Consider the following 20,411-nt stretch of genomic DNA (forward strand, 5'->3'; position numbering starts at 1 on the left):
TCATTCAGCTCATATTCATTCCGGGCTCCTATGTGCCAGGCATTATTTTAAGCTCTAGAACTACAGAAATGAGAAATTCCAGCCCTTGCCTTCAGGGAGTTCATGGCTGGAAAAGTTCATGGCAGGGTGGTGCCGTGATAAAGGTGCGGGGGTGTTCCACAATGGTCAGGGTTTGTTGAGGGGGAGAGGCTTGATCGGGATCTAGAGTGGGGAAAGAAGAGATGCCAGCAGGGAGCCTAATAGAACCAGAGAAAATGAAGCGATCCAGGAGCCGGGGCTCTCCGTCAGAACTGTGAGGCACGGCATCGTAGAGCTAGCTGAAGAGGGGAGGGTTGCGATCAGAGGACTGCGTCCGTGGCGTTCAGGATTGCTGAGCTGTAGCAGTCCTCAGTGAGGACAAGATCCAGTGGGAAGCATGCAGAGGAGTGACCAAAGTGAAAGGAAGGTGAAAGTGAATCACATGTGCCTGGTAAGTCATCTGTTCTTGACGTCTCTGCTGTGTCATAGAGCTAGTCCGTCGTCATAGTTTGTTTTCTTCCCTAGCCTGAGGAGCCGTCTCCTTCCGTCTGCTACCTGCTGCTGTTAGTTCTGCCTGCACTAGCTACATAGAAAATATTATTCCTTTTATGAAGGGAATCACTTCTCCCTATTTATTCGCCAAATATTTGCACACCACTTACATTGCACTTACTTTGTTAATTACTGGAAATAATGGATTTATATAAGGCAGTAGTCCCTAGCTCATAATCTCATCCAGGCTGAGGGGAAGACAAAGTCAGAAAGTGGACTGAGAATTGCAGAAATAGGACTAGGGTGTTGAGGGACCTGAAAACAGGAAAATCTGTGTATGTATGCGTGGTGGGGGACCGAAACGGGCAGAAAGGGAGAGCATGCCACCTGTGTTGCACTCAGGGGGTGTAAGTATGGGACTGTGCATGGGTAGAGGGTGAGCCAGGCAAAGGGTGTCTTGTGTACAGCGACACCAAGGTAAGAGATGTGGGGCGTTTGAGAAACTGATGTTAAGTTCAGTAGGAGGATGAAGCTAGGAAGTAGGCAGAGATCTTGGTAACTATTTTAGAAGCAGAAGCCTATTTAATGGGTGTTTGGAAGACATTCAAGGAGAATAGAAATGGTTAGTGTTTATTTATTTATTTTTTTTTTTAAAGATTTTATTTATTTATTTGACAGAGAGAAATCACAAGTAGTCGGAGAGGCAGGCAGAGAGAGAGAGGGAAGCAGGCTCCCTGCTGAGCAGAGAGCCCAATGCGGGACTCGATCCCAGGACCCTGAGATCATGACCTGAGCCGAAGGCAGCGGCTTAACCCACTGAGCCACCCAGGTGCCCCGGTTAGCGTTTATTTTTTAAGAGAAGAATAAATTTGAGCAGGGGGGTGCAAAATTGTGTATATAAAAACTAGTTAGAAAGTTCTTGAGGTGGGGCACCTACATGGCTCAGTCATTAGTGTCCGACTCTTGATTTCACCTCAGATCATGATCTCAGGGTTGTGAAATTGAGCCCTGAGTTGGACTCCGTGCTGGTGTGGAGCCTGCTTAAGATCCTCTCTCCTCCCTCTGCCCCCACCTCTAAAGAAAAAAAAAGAAAGTTCTTGAGGTAGCCCAGGTGAGAAATGATGCTGGCTTGGACAGGGTGAGGGCAGAAGGGGGGTATAGATATATTTGAAAGCTATTTAGCTGATGGACACTGTAGGTCTTGTTGATTTATTAGACTAGGGTAAGATAGAGTGGGTGAGCGAGAAATCAGGAATGGGATCTCAGATTCAAATTCGGTCAGATGATAACAGGAGGACAGACAAGTTTGAGTAAAAAGTAGTAAGTCTGTTTTACACATATTTAATTCAAGATGATTGGTGGCTTTTTTTCTTTTTCTTTGTTTTCTAATAGGAGAATCATCTACGGATTTTTATTTATTTTTTAAAAGACTTTATTTGTTTGTCAGAGAGAGACTGCATGAGCAGAAGCAGGGGAGTGGCAGGCAGTGGGAGAAGCAGGCTTCCCACTCAGCAGGGAGCCCGATGTGGAACTAGATCCCAGGACCCTGGGATCGTGACCTGAGCTGAAGGCAGGCACTTAGCACACTGAGCCACCCAGGTGCCCCTTACGACTTTTTATTTTTTTAAGTTGATTTATTTTATTTATTTATTTATTTTAGTTATCTCTCTACCCAACATCATACTTAAACCCCCCAGATCAAGAGTCACACACTTTTCTGACTGAGCCAGCCAGGTGCCCAGTCACTGGTTTTTTCGAGTGAACATTTCCCAGTTTTCTAAACTTTATTCTTGAAAAGGCGTTATTTATATATGTGTGCTAATTGACCATTGCCTTTGTGGTACCTCTGCACTCTGTATAGACCCTCTAATGCCTCAAACCTACTGGATTCTGACTGCACAAGGACAGGGGTCACTTCTTACAACCTGGGAGCCCAAAATAGTGCCTGGCACATAGTATTTAGTAAATATTTGAATGAATGCCACTTTATTTGGCTTCCATATTTCCATGTCAATAACCTTGAAGGTTCTTTTCTTTTTTTTTTTTTTTTTTTTTTTTAAGATTTTATTTACTTATTTGACAGGAAGAGAGAGAGAGAGCGTGCACAAGCAGGCAGAGGGAGAGGAAAAGCAGGCTCCCTGCAGCAGGGACAGCCCGATGTGGGGCTCGATCCCAGGACCCCAGGATCATGACCTGAGCCGAAGGCAGTCGCTTAACCCACTGACCCACCCAGGTGCCCAAAGGTTATTTTCTTAAGAGTAGGGTGGTGTCATGGTGGTCTTTGCATTTCTGGTGCCTGGTATAGAGCCTGCCTCACAGTGAGGGCTCGGTGAATGTTAGCTGCTGTTTCTGCTCTTCTCCTTCTTCCCCTCTTCTTCGTTATCATCATCGACTGTTTAAGTACATTTTTATTTTTGTTAATTTTTGTCCTTGGTGTCAAATAATGATAATTTAGAGTTTTGTTTTCTGGTAGGGAGGGGAGTCCTGTTTTAGATGTTTACATATAACTTCTTATTCTAAAAGCCAAAACTTTGAGTGTAAATGCTTACTGATGTAGACATTATTTACTGTGCTTAATTTCAGATACATCTATATAATGGGAATACAAGAAAGAAATGAGAAGTTGTTTTATAGAATTCTGCAAGATGATATTGAAAGTCTGATGCCAATTGTATACACACCAACAGTGGGTCTTGCCTGCTCCCAATATGGACACATCTTTAGGAGACCTAAGTAAGGCTTATTTTTAAAGACATAAATTTGTAAATGATTATCATATGGGAAGAATGGCACTCCCTAACAGCTCTTACATTTCTCTTTTATATATTGCCGTCTTATGTCAATCACCGTTCCCTCCTCATCAAAGCTTAATTTGGACAAGAAGGGGTTAATAAAAACCCAGCGTGTTCATATCTTGTTGTAGTAGAAATGGCAATGTTCATTCCTAACCTTCTGCAAGTTATTATGATTAGTAGAAGAACCATGCATTTCTGTACAAAAAAGGGGGGGTTACTCTTGATTTTGGTGGCAGGTTCTCCAGAATTATCATTAATAACAGTTTGACAATCTGCCCAAATTTAAAGATTCTCATTTTTTTTTTGGCTTTAATTTCTATTGTTTGTTCTTTTTTATGAGCTTCTCCAAATTTTAATATCAAATAGTTCTAGTGCCTCAGTATTTTAAACAAAGAGTAGGAGAATGGGCATCTACTTAAGTCTTTCCATAAGTTACTTTCTGCCTCTGAATCTGTTTTCTTGTAAAATAGGGATGCTAGTGCCTGTTAAAGAGCAGCAGAGAAGGTCAGATGAAGAACTGATGGGAACTGTTCTTTGTAAATTTTACGATTAGTTTGTGTTTTCTTGTCGTGTTCCTCTAACCTATTAGCATTTTCAACAGTCCTCACCTCTTTCCCATGTCCTGCTTAGATATTGATGCAAATGGTGGAGACATTCAGGCAATGCATGATAGCATCGGTCTCCAGTCTTCCTTCATCCAGCCTCGTGGCTTTCCGATGTTAATGTGTGTACAAAACACCCATGGGACTTAAAATGCTGATCGGAGCCGACCTTCCTGTCCTTCCCATTCCTAAGATTCTAATGAAGAAGAGAAAGATGTGGAGGTCTGGATTTTAATGAACGCGGTTGGTGACAGTATGGCAGGTGTTCCCTGGAAGACACTTTGAGAGCAGTCTCTGTCCTGTGTGCTACCATCAGTTAATGTGTGTTAAACATTCCTTAAGTTAACCCGACTGTTTAGTTCTCTTATAGTTTCTTTTTCATTCAGAATAGTGGTTCTCAATCCATATTAAAGAACAAGGAAAAACCTAAAAATATATTTATGCTTGGGCCCCACCTGTAGAAGTTCTGATTCAGTCAGTCTGGAGCTGGGCCCCCAAGTAGGTGTTTCAGGAAAGTTCCTGTGTCATTCTGATGTGTACCCTGCTCTCAGAACCGACATGAAGCAAAAAGAGCAGGGCTTTGGGGCGACACAGATACTGTGTTTTTTGCATAGGAGATGGTCAGTAAATCTTGATCTCAACTCCAGGTCAGTTTAATCAGAATCTCTGGGGTTGGGACCCCTGGCATTTTTTTTTTTTTTTAAGCCCATAATAGATGATTCTATTATGCAGCTACAGCTGAGGAACTGTTCAAACTGATTTGAGTTAGGAGAGCAGTGCCAAAGCTAAGACGCTAGTGAGAAAGTCAAGTGTAAGAGCCAGTTTGAAGGCACTGGGGACCTGTTGGCCTTCATCCCTACCTAACCCTGTGTTTCTACACACGTGTCTACAACCTGTGTTTCTCCCCTACCCCGTCCCCTTCTTTCTTCCTCTTTTCCTTTTTAAAAATCTAGATTTATCTCAGTTGGATAACAATATGCAGTGTGTTTAAAATAACTTTTCACTTTTTCCTAATGCTTCAGAGACATCCTCTTTTGTGCGAAGTTACTGTACTTTTCTTCTTTCCTTTCCTGCTCCTTCAAATTTCACATTTTCAGTTTTGGTGAATTTTAATAGTAGTTTATATAGCTTTATCATGCTGTCCTGCATTGGTGGTTTATTTTTATACTGCTTTTTACCGCAGGTGTATCGAGTTTCTTCTTGGGTAAAACAGTCATGTCATTTAATAATGATCTTTGTTGCAGCTACTGTGTGCGCAATGCAGTTACAGTTTGGAGTAGTTGAAAATGTTTGAAAATAATCCAGTGTGATTTAGCTAAATCTGCTTGGAAATGATAACTGTCTCTTGATGTTTTATTAAAATACCTAAATATTCCAGTTATGAACAAAACTTAGGAGAAAAGAAAAAACTGTTGTGAAATGCAAAGGTGTTTTTGTTCTGTTGCAGGGGATTATTTATTTCAATCTCAGACAGAGGTCATGTTAGATCAATTGTGGATAACTGGCCAGAAAATCATGTTAAGGTACTACTAATAGCACAACCTTCCTCTTCATAATCTTTTTTTCCTTCTTTGTAAGTTGCCTCTGAATTTCCAAGAATAGTTTTCATTGTTGCTCTGATTTATTTTGCACTTGCATATATGCAGATTTAGTGCTCTGAGGAGATCATGACAGTAATAATTGCAAAATGGGTCCCCAGTACAGAGCTGGACTCTGGGAACGAAATGGGAGTTAGTTCACAAGGTGAACCTGTCACTGTTGATACCATGGTATTTCTTGCCTTCTCTTTATTCCTTTTTAATATTATTCTAGGTAGAGAAAACACATTAAAATGCCATAAAAACTTTCATTTTTGTGGGTGGTGAGAGGATTGATGACACTTTATTCTTCTAAATCTCAGATGGATTTAGATCCTTAAGCAAATATAAAACACTGTAGAGTTTCAAATTTAATAAATATAAATCTTGGTCCATGTGGCTGTCTTTCATAAAATAAAATCCAGTGATTTACTTAAGGTCTTTTGGCAGGCTTTAGTTCTTGTTATAGGCAGTAATCTTACTTGCCTTTATAACATGTCTTCCTCACCAAAATAATCTTTGATGAATAATCATGAGCTCTAATAATCTAGAAAAATTTTGGCCAGATAATTAAACTGTTAATATGATCTTTAGACCTTGTAGATAGGTATATTTTTTATTTTAGGTCTTCTTCCCCCCACTGTTGTTAAGGTGTTTCTTGTTTGGCCTAGGTCATTATGTGGGAATAGCATATGGTTCCATTCTAACCTTGTTTTTCTCTTCTGGTGACTCTCGATCAGAAGTCTGCCTGCCTCTCCCCAGTTTAGTTTTTGGGAAGATACATCACTGAGCCTCCAGTCAGAAACATTCTGGTTCTAAACCAAAGACAAAGGGAAATCAGATCTAGTTCATCTTTGTTTCACACCTAGATTCTAGAAATCCTAGAATTTTAAATACGCTTGGTTGGTTTACTTTGGAAGTTAGTCAAGAAATAATTTTATTTTTAAAAGTGAGAGTGAAAATACACAAAGAGAATCTTTTTTCAAATGCTTTTTAGTACCCCACTTTTGACAACTTTTAATTTATATATATTTTTTGTAATTAAGGCTGTTGTGGTGACTGATGGAGAGAGAATTCTGGGTCTTGGAGATCTGGGTGTCTATGGAATGGGAATTCCAGTAGGAAAACTTTGTTTGTATACAGCGTGTGCAGGAATACGGCCTGATAGATGCCTGCCTGTGTGTATTGATGTAGGAACTGATAATCCAGTGAGTAAAACCATTTTCTGCCTTTGATCTTCCTCCCATATTTAAAAAACAAAAGCTTTACAACATTCTTCTCTTGAAGATAATATAAGATGGGAAAATTTCATGATTAAAGTTAATCTTTTCTTAAACTGTGCTTTTAATATTTATACAAATAACAGTAAATTAAATCTATTAAGAGTTTCTTGAAAAAAATGTAGTAAGGTTTTAAAAGTTACCGTAGTAAATATTTTTTGTTTTGCAGTTTTTGTTTTATAGAATATGGTTAAGCTGGTTGTGTAACAAAATGATTTTATTTTTGCGTTTGTTCTATGTTATAGGCACTCTTAAAAGATCCATTTTACATGGGCTTGTATCAGAAAAGAGATCGATCGCAACGTTATGATGACCTGATTGATGAGTTTATGAAAGCCATTACTGACAGGTATTTTTTTGTTAAGTTGGAATAAATGAAAACATCTTTAATTAATAAAAGAAAGGAACCACAGTTTTTTCTTGGAAAAGATGCATGGAAAGAGATACATTTCTGAGAGCTTGGGTTCTGTCCTGCCTGCTTAGGTGTGCTGATACTGGCGAGACCCTTCGCATTCTGCCTTGCTCTCCTGAGTTGTCTGACCTGCTGCGGGAAGTCTGTACTCCCCGCTCCTACCAGAGCCTCACTGCTCAGCTCTCCCCGCCCTTGGCGGCCGGGCTCACGTACACTGTTCCTGGGACTCTTGGGCAGCTTTCATGTTTCAGATTCACTGACCATAGATCCTCTTCTCTCTCCACTTCTGCAGCATCTGATCAGAATAAAGGCCCCATTCCCTACTTTTGCATTCAAGAGTCTCCCTTATCTGGCCCCAACCTACCATAACCAACTTCTTATCTTCTCACATAAACCCTGAAATATATAGCCTGACTGTTGAAAATTCAGGGTCACCAAAATATACCTTGTTTTTCTTCTTGTCTCTTTACTTTTTGTTCTTTGAGGGCCCAAATAAGGTCTTACCTCCTTTTCAAGCCTTCCCTTACCTCAGCTCACCAGGGTGATTGGGGTCTTTTTTTGAATGCCAGTGAACTCTTACAAAATTACTTTTTAACCTCTTATTTAATATATACTTTCCTGTGTTGCTGTTTAACTGCTAATATGGTGAGAATACACATATCAGATATATACTTTATGAGACTCAGATAAAAATCTCTTTTTAGGAAGTTACTTCATGCTTTTATGTGCTGGGCAACCTTGTAGGCACTTGGAAATAGTTTATACTGATTAATATCACATAGATTCCCCCTCATATTTTTCTGAATGAGTAATAGATTTCTGCATTTCAACTCCAGTTTTCAGAGGCTCTAAAAATATCCCGGTGGCCTTAAATGGACTGACTTGAGACATTATTTCAAAATGGAATCATAAGGAATATTAGACAGGAAAGCTTTTTAATAATGATATTTTCAATACCACCGTTATGGATTTTGCTGTTTTAGATACGGACAGAATACACTTATTCAGTTTGAAGACTTTGGAAATCATAATGCATTCAGGTTCTTGAGAAAATATCGAGAAAAGTATTGTACCTTCAATGATGATATTCAAGGTAAAGCAAAAAGAAAACCTCGGGTTTTGAGCCCTACCTTCTTTAAACCTGTTTAATCTTCCCTTTTGTTATCTTAGAAAATCTTTATTTGGGGGGGCGCCTGGGAGGCATAGTCAATTGAGCGTCTGACTCTTGATCTTGACTCCAGATCATGGTCTCTGGGCTGTGAGATGGAGCCCCACGTGGGCTCTGCACTCAGTGGGAAGTCTTCTGGAGATTCTTTCCCTCGGCCCTTGCCCCCTACCCTGTTCGCCAGCACTCTCTCTCCCCAAAATAAATAAATCCTTCACAAAACATCCTTATTCATCTTACAGGGACGGCTGCAGTAGCCCTAGCGGGTCTTCTCGCCGCACAGAAAGTTATAGGTAAACCACTGTCAGATCACAGAGTCCTATTCCTTGGAGCAGGAGAGGTATGTTTTTGTGCGCTTTGAGCATTTAAAACTAAAACTCTCCTTTAAAATTGGAAAAATGGGACATAATGAGCTTCGAATTTTGTTGTGATCTTGTATGAATAGGAGATCTCTGTTGTAAAGTAGGTAATTTAACATATGTTTAGAAATACTATGTTTAGAGAGAATATCACAAAGAATCAACTTTTGCGGGGTGCCCAGGTGGCTCAGTCATTACGGGTTTGCCTTTGGCTCAGATCATGATCCCAGGGTCCTGGGATCCGGCCCTGCATCGGGCTCCCTGCTTGGCAGGAGGCCTGCTTCTCCCTCTCCCACTCCCTCTGCTTGTGTTCCCTCTCTTGCTGTGTCTTTCTCTGTCAAATAAATAAGTAAAATCTTAAAAAAAAAAAAAAAAGAGTTTTTATGTAATTTGTTAGAGAATAAACCAAATATTCCTCATAATGCATAATCCTCATATATAAAGTAATTCAAGCATTGTATTATACCCTGGTCTTTATTTTTTAAATTTATGTTTTGTTGGACAGGCTGCTCTTGGAATTGCAAATCTCATAGTTATGGCTATGGTTGAAAATGGCCTCTCAGAAGAAGAGGCACAAAAGAAAATTTGGATGTTTGACAAGTTTGGTTTGTTATTTAAGGTAAGGTATTTAAATCTTGGAGAAGCAAAAGAATGTTGTTAAAATGATACTTTTAGTTTGACTTCTTTAAAATATTATCAATTCCTAAAATACTGTATCGCACTGGACTGTCCAGATTGTACCACTGGAGACCTTCCAGTGTCTTCTCAACAGAAATCCTCCAGTCTCCTTTCTGTCTTTTATAAAGACTCTTGCTTCATATTCAAGTCATAATCTCCATGTTGGCACCAGACATATTATTTCTTGCTTTGTTCTCTGATTCTTAAGAAATCAAGTAACCATACAAATAAGATTGTACTTGGCCTTTCTAAAACTAGGTTTTTTATTGGAACTCAGAAGTTCCTAATTAAATTGTTAGCAGGACATCTGACATTTGAGCAGAAGTTCCTTAGCCATTTAGAGATCATAGTCCATTGTAACAGTCTGAGAGCAATCCATGCATCCTTTCCTGAGGCCAGTTCATGGATAAGGAAGAGCTTCCAACCCAGATTAATTTAGTATCCTTTGCACCTGCCTGCTTTCCTAGCACTGATTACCATTTTTAGTAGCTTAAGGAATGCATTATATCTTACACTGTGTAACACATTAGGTAAACTATTTCGCAGTTGAACCTACAGTACACAGTGCTGTTGTATTTTTGCTCTATATAATGACATACAGCAATAACTTGAAATATACCTCTTCAGACACAGCTTATTTGAACATACTTTGTTTCAGTTCTGAAATCTTTTCTTCTTAACTAGTACTCACAACTGTTGACACAGAAAATAAAATGAAAAAGTGTTTGAATGAAAAATCTTGAGTGCTTAAATTATACATAATTTAAAATAGTAGTTTAAAATGTACCAGACCTTATGATAAGATTCTGCAGGTATTATCTTGTTTAATCTTCTGTGAAGTTTTACAAATAAGGAAATTTAGGATTTAAAAGGGCAGGTGACTTTTCCAAGGTCATTAGCATAAGTAGTGGATGTGAGAGACACATCCAAGCCGACTATGAAGCCTGTGCTCTTGACCATGAAGCTGTGCTGCCTTCCAAGTGAGCTGTCACCACTGTATTTGCTTGTATCTAAGATACAAGGATTAGAAACTTTGTACTTTTAGAAGGCCATTGGCAGAATACATATTTATACACATACATACATACACAGTTTGGTGCTTCTTTTTGTGGTGTTGGTTTTCACATATGTTTTGTGTTTCTTTTTTATATTTGTGGCAATTCAAGTCTAGAATGAATATGCTGTTGGTTAGCATAAATGTGAATCCCTGAATATCTGCTAGTTCGGGGAATATTTTTCTTTTAGGGTGTGTGAATAGCATGACTTATGGGTTTTAGGCGCCTGGACTCCCCTGCTGACCCAAACTCTGCCCTCCTTTTTGAGACTCTGAGAGTTTCCTGTTGAACCCACATATTGGAGAGCTGTGGTCCTTCAGGGGGCAAGTATAAGAAGCCACTGTTCTGAGAACCTGAATCTGTTGAGGCTATATGTCAGTTCTTTAATTAACTTCCCATCTAACTGATTATGGCCTGCTGCTTTTCCCAGACCCTGCTAGTTCTTATCTGGGGGTATTCTGGAGTTCTGATAGAAAAATTCACCTCTGCAGTGGGTTCTCTTCTTTTGCCAAAATAAGGATACGGATTTCTCAGCCTGCTTGGATTTTGCATTTGATATATTTTTGACTGCTTTAAATTGTTGAAAAATTCTCCATTGTTCTAGTTTGTCAGTGGTATGTCTTCTGGCCTTATAACACCACTAAGGATTTAATTTTTATAGTTTTTGGCTTGGGATTTAGGGAGGAAAGCATGTTTCTCCATTCAGCTATCTTGGACCAGAATTCCCTGTTCCTCTTGTTTCAGAACTCTTGCTAGTACAAGTCCATGATGTCTCTCTGCAATTCTAAAATCCTAAGAGCTCTGAAATCTCAAAGTTTTTTTGAAATTGATAACAAATCTGATTGACTTGGACTTATCTGATAGCAAAACCAGAGAGGTATTTGTAGTCTTGACCTTTTGTACTTAGTATACTAAATTTTCTTCAGTTTAGGGTGCCATGTTGGGGGATTTTAATATTTGATATATTACCACAATACATTTCTAAAGTATGAAAATATTTTACATCTAGCCTAGATAAGGGATTTTAAGCCTTTGTGCCTTATTGGATTTAGAAGCACTTCACTAAGTAAATGAGTTTTTGACAGGGACTAGAAAGTCTCTGGTTAAGGTGGGATTTATGTTTTATATCTGGGTTTTGTGGACAGTGGAAGATAGTGGCTGTGAAGAGGAAAGTAAATGAGAATGAAAAGGCATTTCTATTGTAGAAAGAATATATGACTCATAATGATGTCTTTTCCTTAATCCTCAGTAAGCATTTACTAAAAAATACTATATTTTTTCTCAAAAATTCAGGGGCGGAAAGCTAAAATAGACAGTCATCAGGAACCATTTGCTCACTCAGCCCCAGGGAATATACCTGATACTTTTGAAGATGCAGTAAATATTCTCAGGCCTTCAGCTATAATTGGTAAGTAGAATTGTTGACATGTCGTCATATCACTTTACAATATGTTGCTGGTCATCAGTACCATGCAGGAGTACTAAAAATGAAATGACCTATTTTATCTAACTTTCAGCATCTAATGTGTTTTTCTGTGATAGCCTTTATGTGTAAAGTTCAGTTAACAGATGTTGCCTGTGATCTTAAGTGTGGGAAGCTGTACAATTGATCATGCTTTGCTTTTAGACTTGGTGTGACTGCTGTGCTCAAAACCTGAAAAAGACCAAGGTCATATGATAGACTAAACCAAGAAGTCCTGTGCAGGGTCAAATCTTTGCAGTGGCAACAAAGCAGAAAGCATTGCATAGCTGACTTCAGAGTATGCCACAATGGTATTGGGTTCACCCCTGAAAATGTAAAAGTCTTTATTTTGTTTTTTATTTTTTTATTGACATATAATGTATTATTTGTTTCATGGGTATAGGTCTGTAATTCATTACTCTTATACAATTCACAGCACTCACCATAGCTTATACCCTCCCCAAAGTCCATCAAAAAGTCTTTATTTTTTTTAAAGATTTTATTTATTTATTTTAGAGACAGAGAGAGGATGAGAGCAGGGTGTAGGGCGGGGAGGAGGGGTGGGAAGAGCAGAAGGACAAGCAGACTCTGTGCCTGGACAGAGCCCGACACAGGGCTCAATCCCAGGACCCTGAGATCATGACCTGAGCTGAAACCAAGAGTCAGATGCTTAACCAACTAAGCCACCCAGGTGCCCCAGAAAATGTAAAAGTCTTTAAAAGAGGAGCTATTTCATTTCCTATATAGGTGTGAGATTTGAATCCATACGTTTTTAATAGTTTTATCACTTTCTTGTAGAACCCCTATTGAATGTTAAATAGAAAACAGTCACAAACATAAGTTTCTGTGGTGGTTAGCTTCTTCTTTGATTAGAACACACAATTTCTTAGAGCAAGAGGACATCTTGAAGATCACCCAATTTCTCTCAAAATTCAATATGAAAACCTAAGAATCTGTCCACCAGTTTTCTCTCTGGAGGGTCAAGGAAACAAAAATTGAAAAAGTTTAATTCCTTTAGAACTCATAGACTCCTAAAAATATGTCCATACATTTCCCTATAGAGAAACACTGATTATAAATTCCTTTTTTACATAAGAAAAACAAGCACTGAGATGTTAAACAACTTGCCCAAGATTTGTGAATATTTCATATAGCCAGGACTGACAGAGAACACCAGAACTCTAGTCTCCAGACTAGTATTCTTTGTTACATATCAGTTTTTAAAGCAGAATTGAAAATTAACTATTTTGATTGTTAAATATAAGTCATCTTACTAGATTAACTGGAAAAGGACTCAGCTGAGGTTTTGCTTGGTCATCGCCAGATTCCTATCATAGGCTGAGTACCCTTTATGCTTCTGTAACACTGCATACTTGGCACCTGTTACAGGTTTTCTCATTTTCTGCCTACTTTGTTTTTCTCTCCACTGTAAGTTGCATTGTGTTCATGTTTATATCCCAGTGGCCTAATGCAGTGTCTGAGACATTCTAAGGACTAAAGAAAAGGTCATTAAATTGCATCAAGAAAGTAGATTGCTTTAGTCAGATGATTTTTTATCCCTTCTGAATTCCTATTATTTGTTTAATTAAACCCGAGTTTAACAATTTAACATTTGAAATGCAAGTTTCTAACTTTTTAAAATTCATTTTTAATTGTGGTAAAATACACATAACATAAAATTTGCCATCATAACCATTTTTTTTAAAGATTTTATTTATTTATTTGACCGAGAGAAAGATCACAAGTAGGCAGAGAGGCAGGCAGAGAGCCCGATGCGAGGTTCAATCCCTGTACCCTGAGATCATGACCTGAGCCGAAGGCAGCGGCTTAACTCACTGAGCCACCCAGGTGCCCTGCATCATAACCATTTTTTTTTTTAAAGATTTTATTTATTTATTTGACAGAGAGAAATCACAAGTAGGCAGAGAGGCAGGCAGAGAGAGAGAGGAGGAAGCAGGCTCCCCGCCGAGCAGAGAGCCCGATGTGGGACTCGATCCCAGGACCCTGAGATCATGACCTGAGCCGAAGGCAGCGGCTTAACCCACTGAGCCACCCAGGCGCCCATCATAACCATTTTTTAAATTTAAATTCAACATATAGCCAACATATAGTAAGTACATCATTAGTTTCAGATGTAGAGTTCAGTAATTCATGAATTGTATATATCATAACCCTTTTTAAGTGTATGATTAGGTAGTTGTTAAGTGCGTTCACATTGTTGTGCAGCTGGTTTCCAAAACTCATTTTGCAAAACTGAAACTCCATACCACTTAAACAAATACTTTTCCTAGCCCCCTGTTGCCACCTTTCTACTTTTTGTGTTTATGGATTTGACTACTCTAGGTATCTCATATAAGTGGAATCACATAGTATTTGTATTTGTATTTGTCCTTTTGTGACTGGCTTATTTTACCTAGCATAATATCCTTAAGGTTCATTCATGTTGTAGCAAGTTTTATCTTAATTAGACAGTGATGGAGATAGTCATACTCTTTTTTTTTTAATTTCCTAGAATATACTATGTTTGGGGTAAACAATATTTTAGTAAAAACTTTCAGCATTTTATTGTTTTCAGATTCGAGACTGTGTTCCTATGGCATTATCTCAGCAATACAAAATATGTGTTTTGTTGTATTAAACCTATTGCAGAAATGCTGTTGATAAGAATTGTTTTATGTTACATGTAAGGAAGTTGCTTTCCCCCTCCTTATGTATTATAGGAGTTGCAGGAGCTGGCCGACTTTTCACTCCTAGTGTAATCAAAGCCATGGCTGAAATCAATGAAAGGCCTGTAATATTTGCATTAAGCAATCCTACAGCAATGGCTGAGTGCACGGCTGAAGAAGCATATACACTTACAGAGGTACTACTCATAATTGTCTGAATTGGTTATGTCCATTATTTTCCTTCCATTGGCCTTAGTATACATTCTTGCATAATTCTTTTCATAGTTAACTGTAGAGATTACAGTATGCACCCTTGAATCAAGTTCTGTATAAACTATTGTGTGTATGAATTCTGGAACATAATTACCATCCATCTCCATTTTAACACCTTTCTGTCTTGTGGGCTGTTGTTGTACATTTTAATTATATTTTAAATCCCCAAAGACAGTCTTGTTCTAAACACAAAATAATTGATTTTGATATATTTCGATACATTTTAATGTCTTCTCTTGCCATTCTGTCTGACGTGTATGTCTGTGCTTTTATCTTGGGTCGTTTTCCTTCTACCAGAAGGACTTCCCTTGAGTATGGGTCTGATGAATTTCTCTTAATAATCTCTTTATTTTGCCTTCATTTTGAAGGATAGTTTTTACTATGTATAGAAGTAAAAGTCAGTGGAGATAGTATGCTATTATTTCCTGACGTCTGTTTTCCTTTTGATACATTATTTTGTCTTGGGTTTTGCTATAATGGACGTAGTTGAGTTTGTATTTATTCCAGCTGGGACTGTAGAACTCTGTATCTTGATGCCCTCTTTTGTGGCCCATGTTGGAAATATCTGGGTTGGCTGCATTCTCTGTCTGCTCTTGTGGGTCTCCGGTTGGAGAGTGTCAGACTTGTTCTCCTATCTCAGGTATCTCTTATACAGCTTTCTGCATATTCCATCCTGTTGGCATACTGTGTAGTCTTTCTTTCTTTCTTTTTTTTTTTTTTTAAAGATTTTTATCTTTTAAAAGGGCAGAGGGAAAGGGATAAGCAGACTCCGTGCTGAGTGCAGAGCCCAATGCAGGGCTTGATCCCATGACTCTAAGATCATGACCAGAGCTGAAATCAAGAGGTAGATGCTTAACCCACTGAGCCACACCAGCACCCCTGCATGCTGTATTTTAATATTTTCTTTGGGTGTATCTTCCGGTTGCATGCACTCTTTTTAGCTATGCTAATCTATTGCTAGGCTCTTAATTTTATTGTATTTTTCATTTGTAGAATTTCAGTTTGACTGTTTTTCTAATTAGTGAAACAGACTTACAATGGCATATTATAGAAATAATCAATTCATAAATAAATTCTACTTCCTTGCCGTCACATTTAATAAAACAATTCTTTTTACTCTTCCAACATAGCTTCACTGTTGGTATTTGTCTTCATGAAAGCCATTGTTTTCAGTCATCTGACAGCTGTCAGGAAGTTTTTACTTTCATCCAAATCATTTAAGGTTTAGTACTTCTGAATTCTTTGACACTGCCGCAGGACTATATCCCAATTACAGGTGTCTGCTCATATACCATTAGGACAGTTAGGTTTTCCGCACTGTTCTGTAGTGATATATTTTTAATCTCCACAATGTAATCACGTTCTGTATTGTTCTTGTAAGTGGTCTTTAAGTGACCCCAGGAAGTAGTATTTATTTATTTATTTGTTTGTTTATTTTTTAAAGATTTTATTTATTTGACAGAAAGAGATCTCAAGTAGGCAGAGAGGCAGGCTGAGAGAGAAGGGGAGGAAGCAGGTTCCCTGCTGAGCAGAGAGCCTGATGTGGAGCTTGATCCCAGGACCCTGGGAAGCAGAGGCTTTAACCCACTGAGCCACCCAGGCGCCCCAGGAAGTAGTATTTAAAGGCTTGTTTACAGTGACACCCAACAGGAAATTATTAGGTCATATACTTCAGAATAGGTAACCAATCTGTGACGAATGCTTTTTTCTGCACTCTATTAAAAATGTCTTTTATTACGGAAAATTTCAAACATATACAGAGGTAGAATAGTCTAGTACCAGCTGTGGAAATACCACCTCCTTCTCAATCTTGTTTCTTCTACATCCTTCCCACCCTAAACAGATCTCAAGACATCGCATCGCTTCATTGTAAACCTCTCAAAAGTTAAGAGTTCTTTTAAAGATATAATCATGGGATCATTACCACACCTCACAATTTTTAACAGTATTTTTCAAATACTTATTTCATCTTTCTACGTAGCTTATAGTTCTCTGCTAAAATAGTCTATCTTGTTATTTAATTTCTGAAATATATGAATCATGATGAAAGTTAATGTCTGATAGCAGGAAATACCTTACTCTCTGTGAATCCATTTCTATCCTCTTTCTTTTTCTTGGTTATGCAGTCTTGTATTTTTGTAAGCCTCGTTTTATTTTTGTTTTTTGGTTCCTTCTTGAGTGCTAGATGGTGTGGGTAAACTATTGTAGCGGTAATTTGAGGCTCTAGAGGAGGGGGTCTTCCCTTTTCCTGTGGTGGGGGTTGGTCTGGAGCAGCTCACCTTAATCTAATCAGGATGCGGTCCATGGGGTGCCTGCTGTCTTTCCAAGGTTTACCCTTTCACATGAATCACAAGTCCTGGGCTATTTATTAGCAGCCATCATCCCCCGCAGGCCCTGAACTTTTCTTCCTCTGTCATCTTGAGGCTCCTGATAGCTTTGTTGCTTGGGTTCTCAGCCACAGATACCGCTTCTTTTGAAATCCGCAATCCTCATGAAGGGGGAAAGCTTCAAGTGCTGGAATCACATGTATCTTGTTTTCCTCCTCTTCTGCATCTCCCACACCCAAGCTCTCATGATTTCGATAGCACTGCTGCTTTCTTTCTTTTTTTTTAAGATTTTATCACAAGTAGGCAGAGAGGCAGGCAGAGAGAGGAAGGGAAGCAGGCTCCCTGCTGAGCAGAGAGCCCAATGCAGGGCTCTATTCCAGGACTCCCAGGATCATGACCTGAGCTGAAGGCAGAAGCTTAACCCAATAAGTCACCCAGGCACCCTGCACTGCTGCTTTCTTAACGGATATTTTTAATGTATTTTATCCAGTTTCTCTCATTGTTATCAGAGGGAGACTGGATGTGAAACAGCCTAGATCATTGCCAAAGCAGAACCTTCTCAGAATTTTCCAGACTTAATATTCATGCTCCTTAAGTCTTCAGCATTCTTTTTTTCTCATTGCCAAAGTATTTATTTTGATACATACATCCCCTCTAAATTTCTTTTGCTTCATAGTGCCGCTCAGTTTAGTCAAAATGAATTCTGACTACTGGTTTCCAAGTTATAGTAATCACTGAAACTTCTAAACTTCTAGTTACTGAAATCTTTTTCTTTGAAATCATCCACAAAATCAGCCTCCAGATACCAAAATAATAAATAAATGAAAATCAGTCTCTTTTATTATACTGCCTTATCTTTTTACCAAAGTATGGTATCCTATTTACCAGTCTTTACTACTTAAAATTAATGGTTATTGCCCCCAAGATTAAGTCTTAGTCTGATACAATGACTGAAGAATATACTCAATTTGTCAGTAGGTTTTGGCATTTTAGAAATACAAAATACGTCAATGTTTTGGGCAGTGGTAGCATTTCACTGGAAGATGGCCCAAACATTTAAGAATTTTATTTTTTGAATAAATACTGTCATGAGAGCTGTGTATTACTAGAATGAATAAAAATAAAAATCCAACAAGGAGACTAGTTTGATATATTGTCTATCAGTTCTGAGCTGCAAATTTTTTCTCAATATTGTATTACCTCCTAAAAATGATAAAAAAGCATTGTGTCATAGTTTAATTTTACATAAATTCCTTCTTAGTCTTACATAAAATAATGGCATAAATTACATATTTGTAGTCACCTCTTAAATTTTTAGTGTCCTTTTGTTTTCAGTAGAGAGAAGTCTTAGTGTTACTCTAACACCCTCTGCTGCTTAGTGAGAAAAATACTTCTTTTTAATTCTGGAGCTTCAGAATGAGAACAACTTGGTTATCATTAAAGATCCAGCCATATTTGATTGATCGTGAAAGACAAAAAATATCCTGAAGAACTGCTGTAGAATCTTGCCATTCTAGAGAAAATACCCAAGATCTTTCTAAATCTAAAAATTTACTAATATGATGAGAATGTAACATTTTTCCTATAAAGAGCTTATATCATATAGGCCATTTTATAAAGCTATTAAAATTAGTGGTATTACAAAAGTAATTATTATATGCATTATCATTGTAATGTTAGATGACATTAACCATGAACTGACTTTAATCTTCAAAGAAACACAATTTCATCACAGTCTCTGTGCTTAGAACAGGTAGAGAATGATCATAGCTCTCTGTAGAAAATGATCCAGCCGCCTGACATTGTAGCGTCAGGGTAGTCACCTGGGGCCAACACTAGCATAGTTAGATAGCTTCTATACTTTGTGTTCATTTTGAAACTGAAAGTATGTCTTGTAAAAGTAAAAATTAATATATATCGTAGACCTTCAGGTGGTCCAAAGGTTCAAACTGTTGAGTGTTAAATCCACCAATGCCAAGGATTCACTATACTTCAGAGAATAATCAGCCTTTATAGAATACACATTTTTAGATCTAGAGAAAAGAAGACAAAATAATGTCTAAACACTTATTATTCTGTCCAGTGTTCAGGTACCATGTCAGTTTGTCCATCTTCTGTGTGGAGATAGTTCAGTTTTCTGTAAACCATCTCTTACTTAATCCAGGTAGCTGTTCAAACATGCCTGACTTTTGGCTCAGTCGGTTAAGCTTGATTTCAGTTTGGCTCATGATCTTGGGGTTGTGGGATCGAGCCCGGTGTCAGGCTCTGTACTTAGTATGGAGTCCGCTTAGGGTTGGCTTTCCCTCTCCCTCTGCCCTTCCCCGCTGTGCGCTCGCTCACTCTCTTTCTCTCTCTAAAATACATAAATCTGGGGCACCTGGATGGCTCAGTGGGTTGAAGCCTCTGCCTTTGGCTTAGGTCATGATCCCAGGGTCCTGGGATCGAAACCCCACATCGGGCTCTCTGCTCCGTGGGGAGCCTACTTCTTCCTCTCTCTCTACCTGCCTCCTCTCTGCCTACTTGTGATCTCTGTCTGTCAAATAAATAAATAAAATTCTAAAAAAAAATTTTTTTTGCTAAAATACATAAATCTTTAAAAAATAAATAAAAATTAAAAAATAAAAGAAATAAACATACTTACTTTAGTCATACCTCAAGCATTCCAAGATAGATTATCCTGTTTGAGAACTACTGTTTTCTTGCTCTTTGTGGTTTTTTGCCAAAGAGGAGTGGAGCAGATGGGATTTGTGGTGGGGAAATGATATTTAAAGGATTTATGGGGGCATCTGGGTGGCTCAGTTGGTTAAGCGTCTGTCTTGGGCTCAGGGCTCAGGTCATGATCCCAGGGTCCTGGGATTGAGCCCTAGGTTCCTCCTTAGCTGGGAGCCGCCTCCTTCCTCTCCCTCTGCTGCCTCCCAGGGCTATGCTCTCTCTTTCTCACTTTCTCTCTCTTTATTTCTCTCTCAAATAAAGTCTTTAAAGAAAAGAAGAGATTCAAATATTTACTTTCAGGTACTTTTCAATTTCACAGGTATCTAATTCTCCTAGAAATATTGAACATGGGGACACCTGGGTGGCTTAATCAGTTAAGCATCTGCCTTTGGCTCAGGTCATGATCTCAGGGTCCTGGGATGAGCCCTGCATTGTCATGCTCAGCAGGGGAGTCTGCTTCTCCCTCTGCCCCTCCCCTGCTCATGTGCACTCGCTTGCTCTCTCTCAACTAAATAAATAAAATCTAAAAAAAAAAAAA

The 20,411-nt window shown here is 38.5% G+C and overlaps 1 protein-coding gene across 2 annotated transcripts in view; it reads left to right on the forward strand.

Moving 5' to 3' along the window:
* ME2 (malic enzyme 2) overlaps positions 1-20,411 on the forward strand; it is a 59,225-nt gene that overhangs the window by 22,483 nt on the left and 16,331 nt on the right. For both annotated transcript variants that reach the window (XM_045065629.1, XM_004777708.3), the window contains exons 4-12: positions 3,094-3,243; positions 5,355-5,430; positions 6,531-6,692; positions 7,010-7,113; positions 8,160-8,269; positions 8,584-8,681; positions 9,206-9,319; positions 11,727-11,841; positions 14,616-14,758. In XM_045065629.1, coding sequence (XP_044921564.1) covers positions 3,094-3,243; positions 5,355-5,430; positions 6,531-6,692; positions 7,010-7,113; positions 8,160-8,269; positions 8,584-8,681; positions 9,206-9,319; positions 11,727-11,841; positions 14,616-14,758 — 1,072 coding nt within the window. The remainder of the gene's footprint in view (positions 1-3,093; positions 3,244-5,354; positions 5,431-6,530; positions 6,693-7,009; positions 7,114-8,159; positions 8,270-8,583; positions 8,682-9,205; positions 9,320-11,726; positions 11,842-14,615; positions 14,759-20,411) is intronic.

This window comes from Mustela putorius, unplaced genomic scaffold (genome assembly GCF_011764305.1).
Source record: "Mustela putorius furo isolate JIRA1106 unplaced genomic scaffold, ASM1176430v1.1 tig00003858_pilon_pilon_pilon, whole genome shotgun sequence".
NCBI classification, from domain to species: Eukaryota; Metazoa; Chordata; class Mammalia; order Carnivora; family Mustelidae; genus Mustela; species Mustela putorius.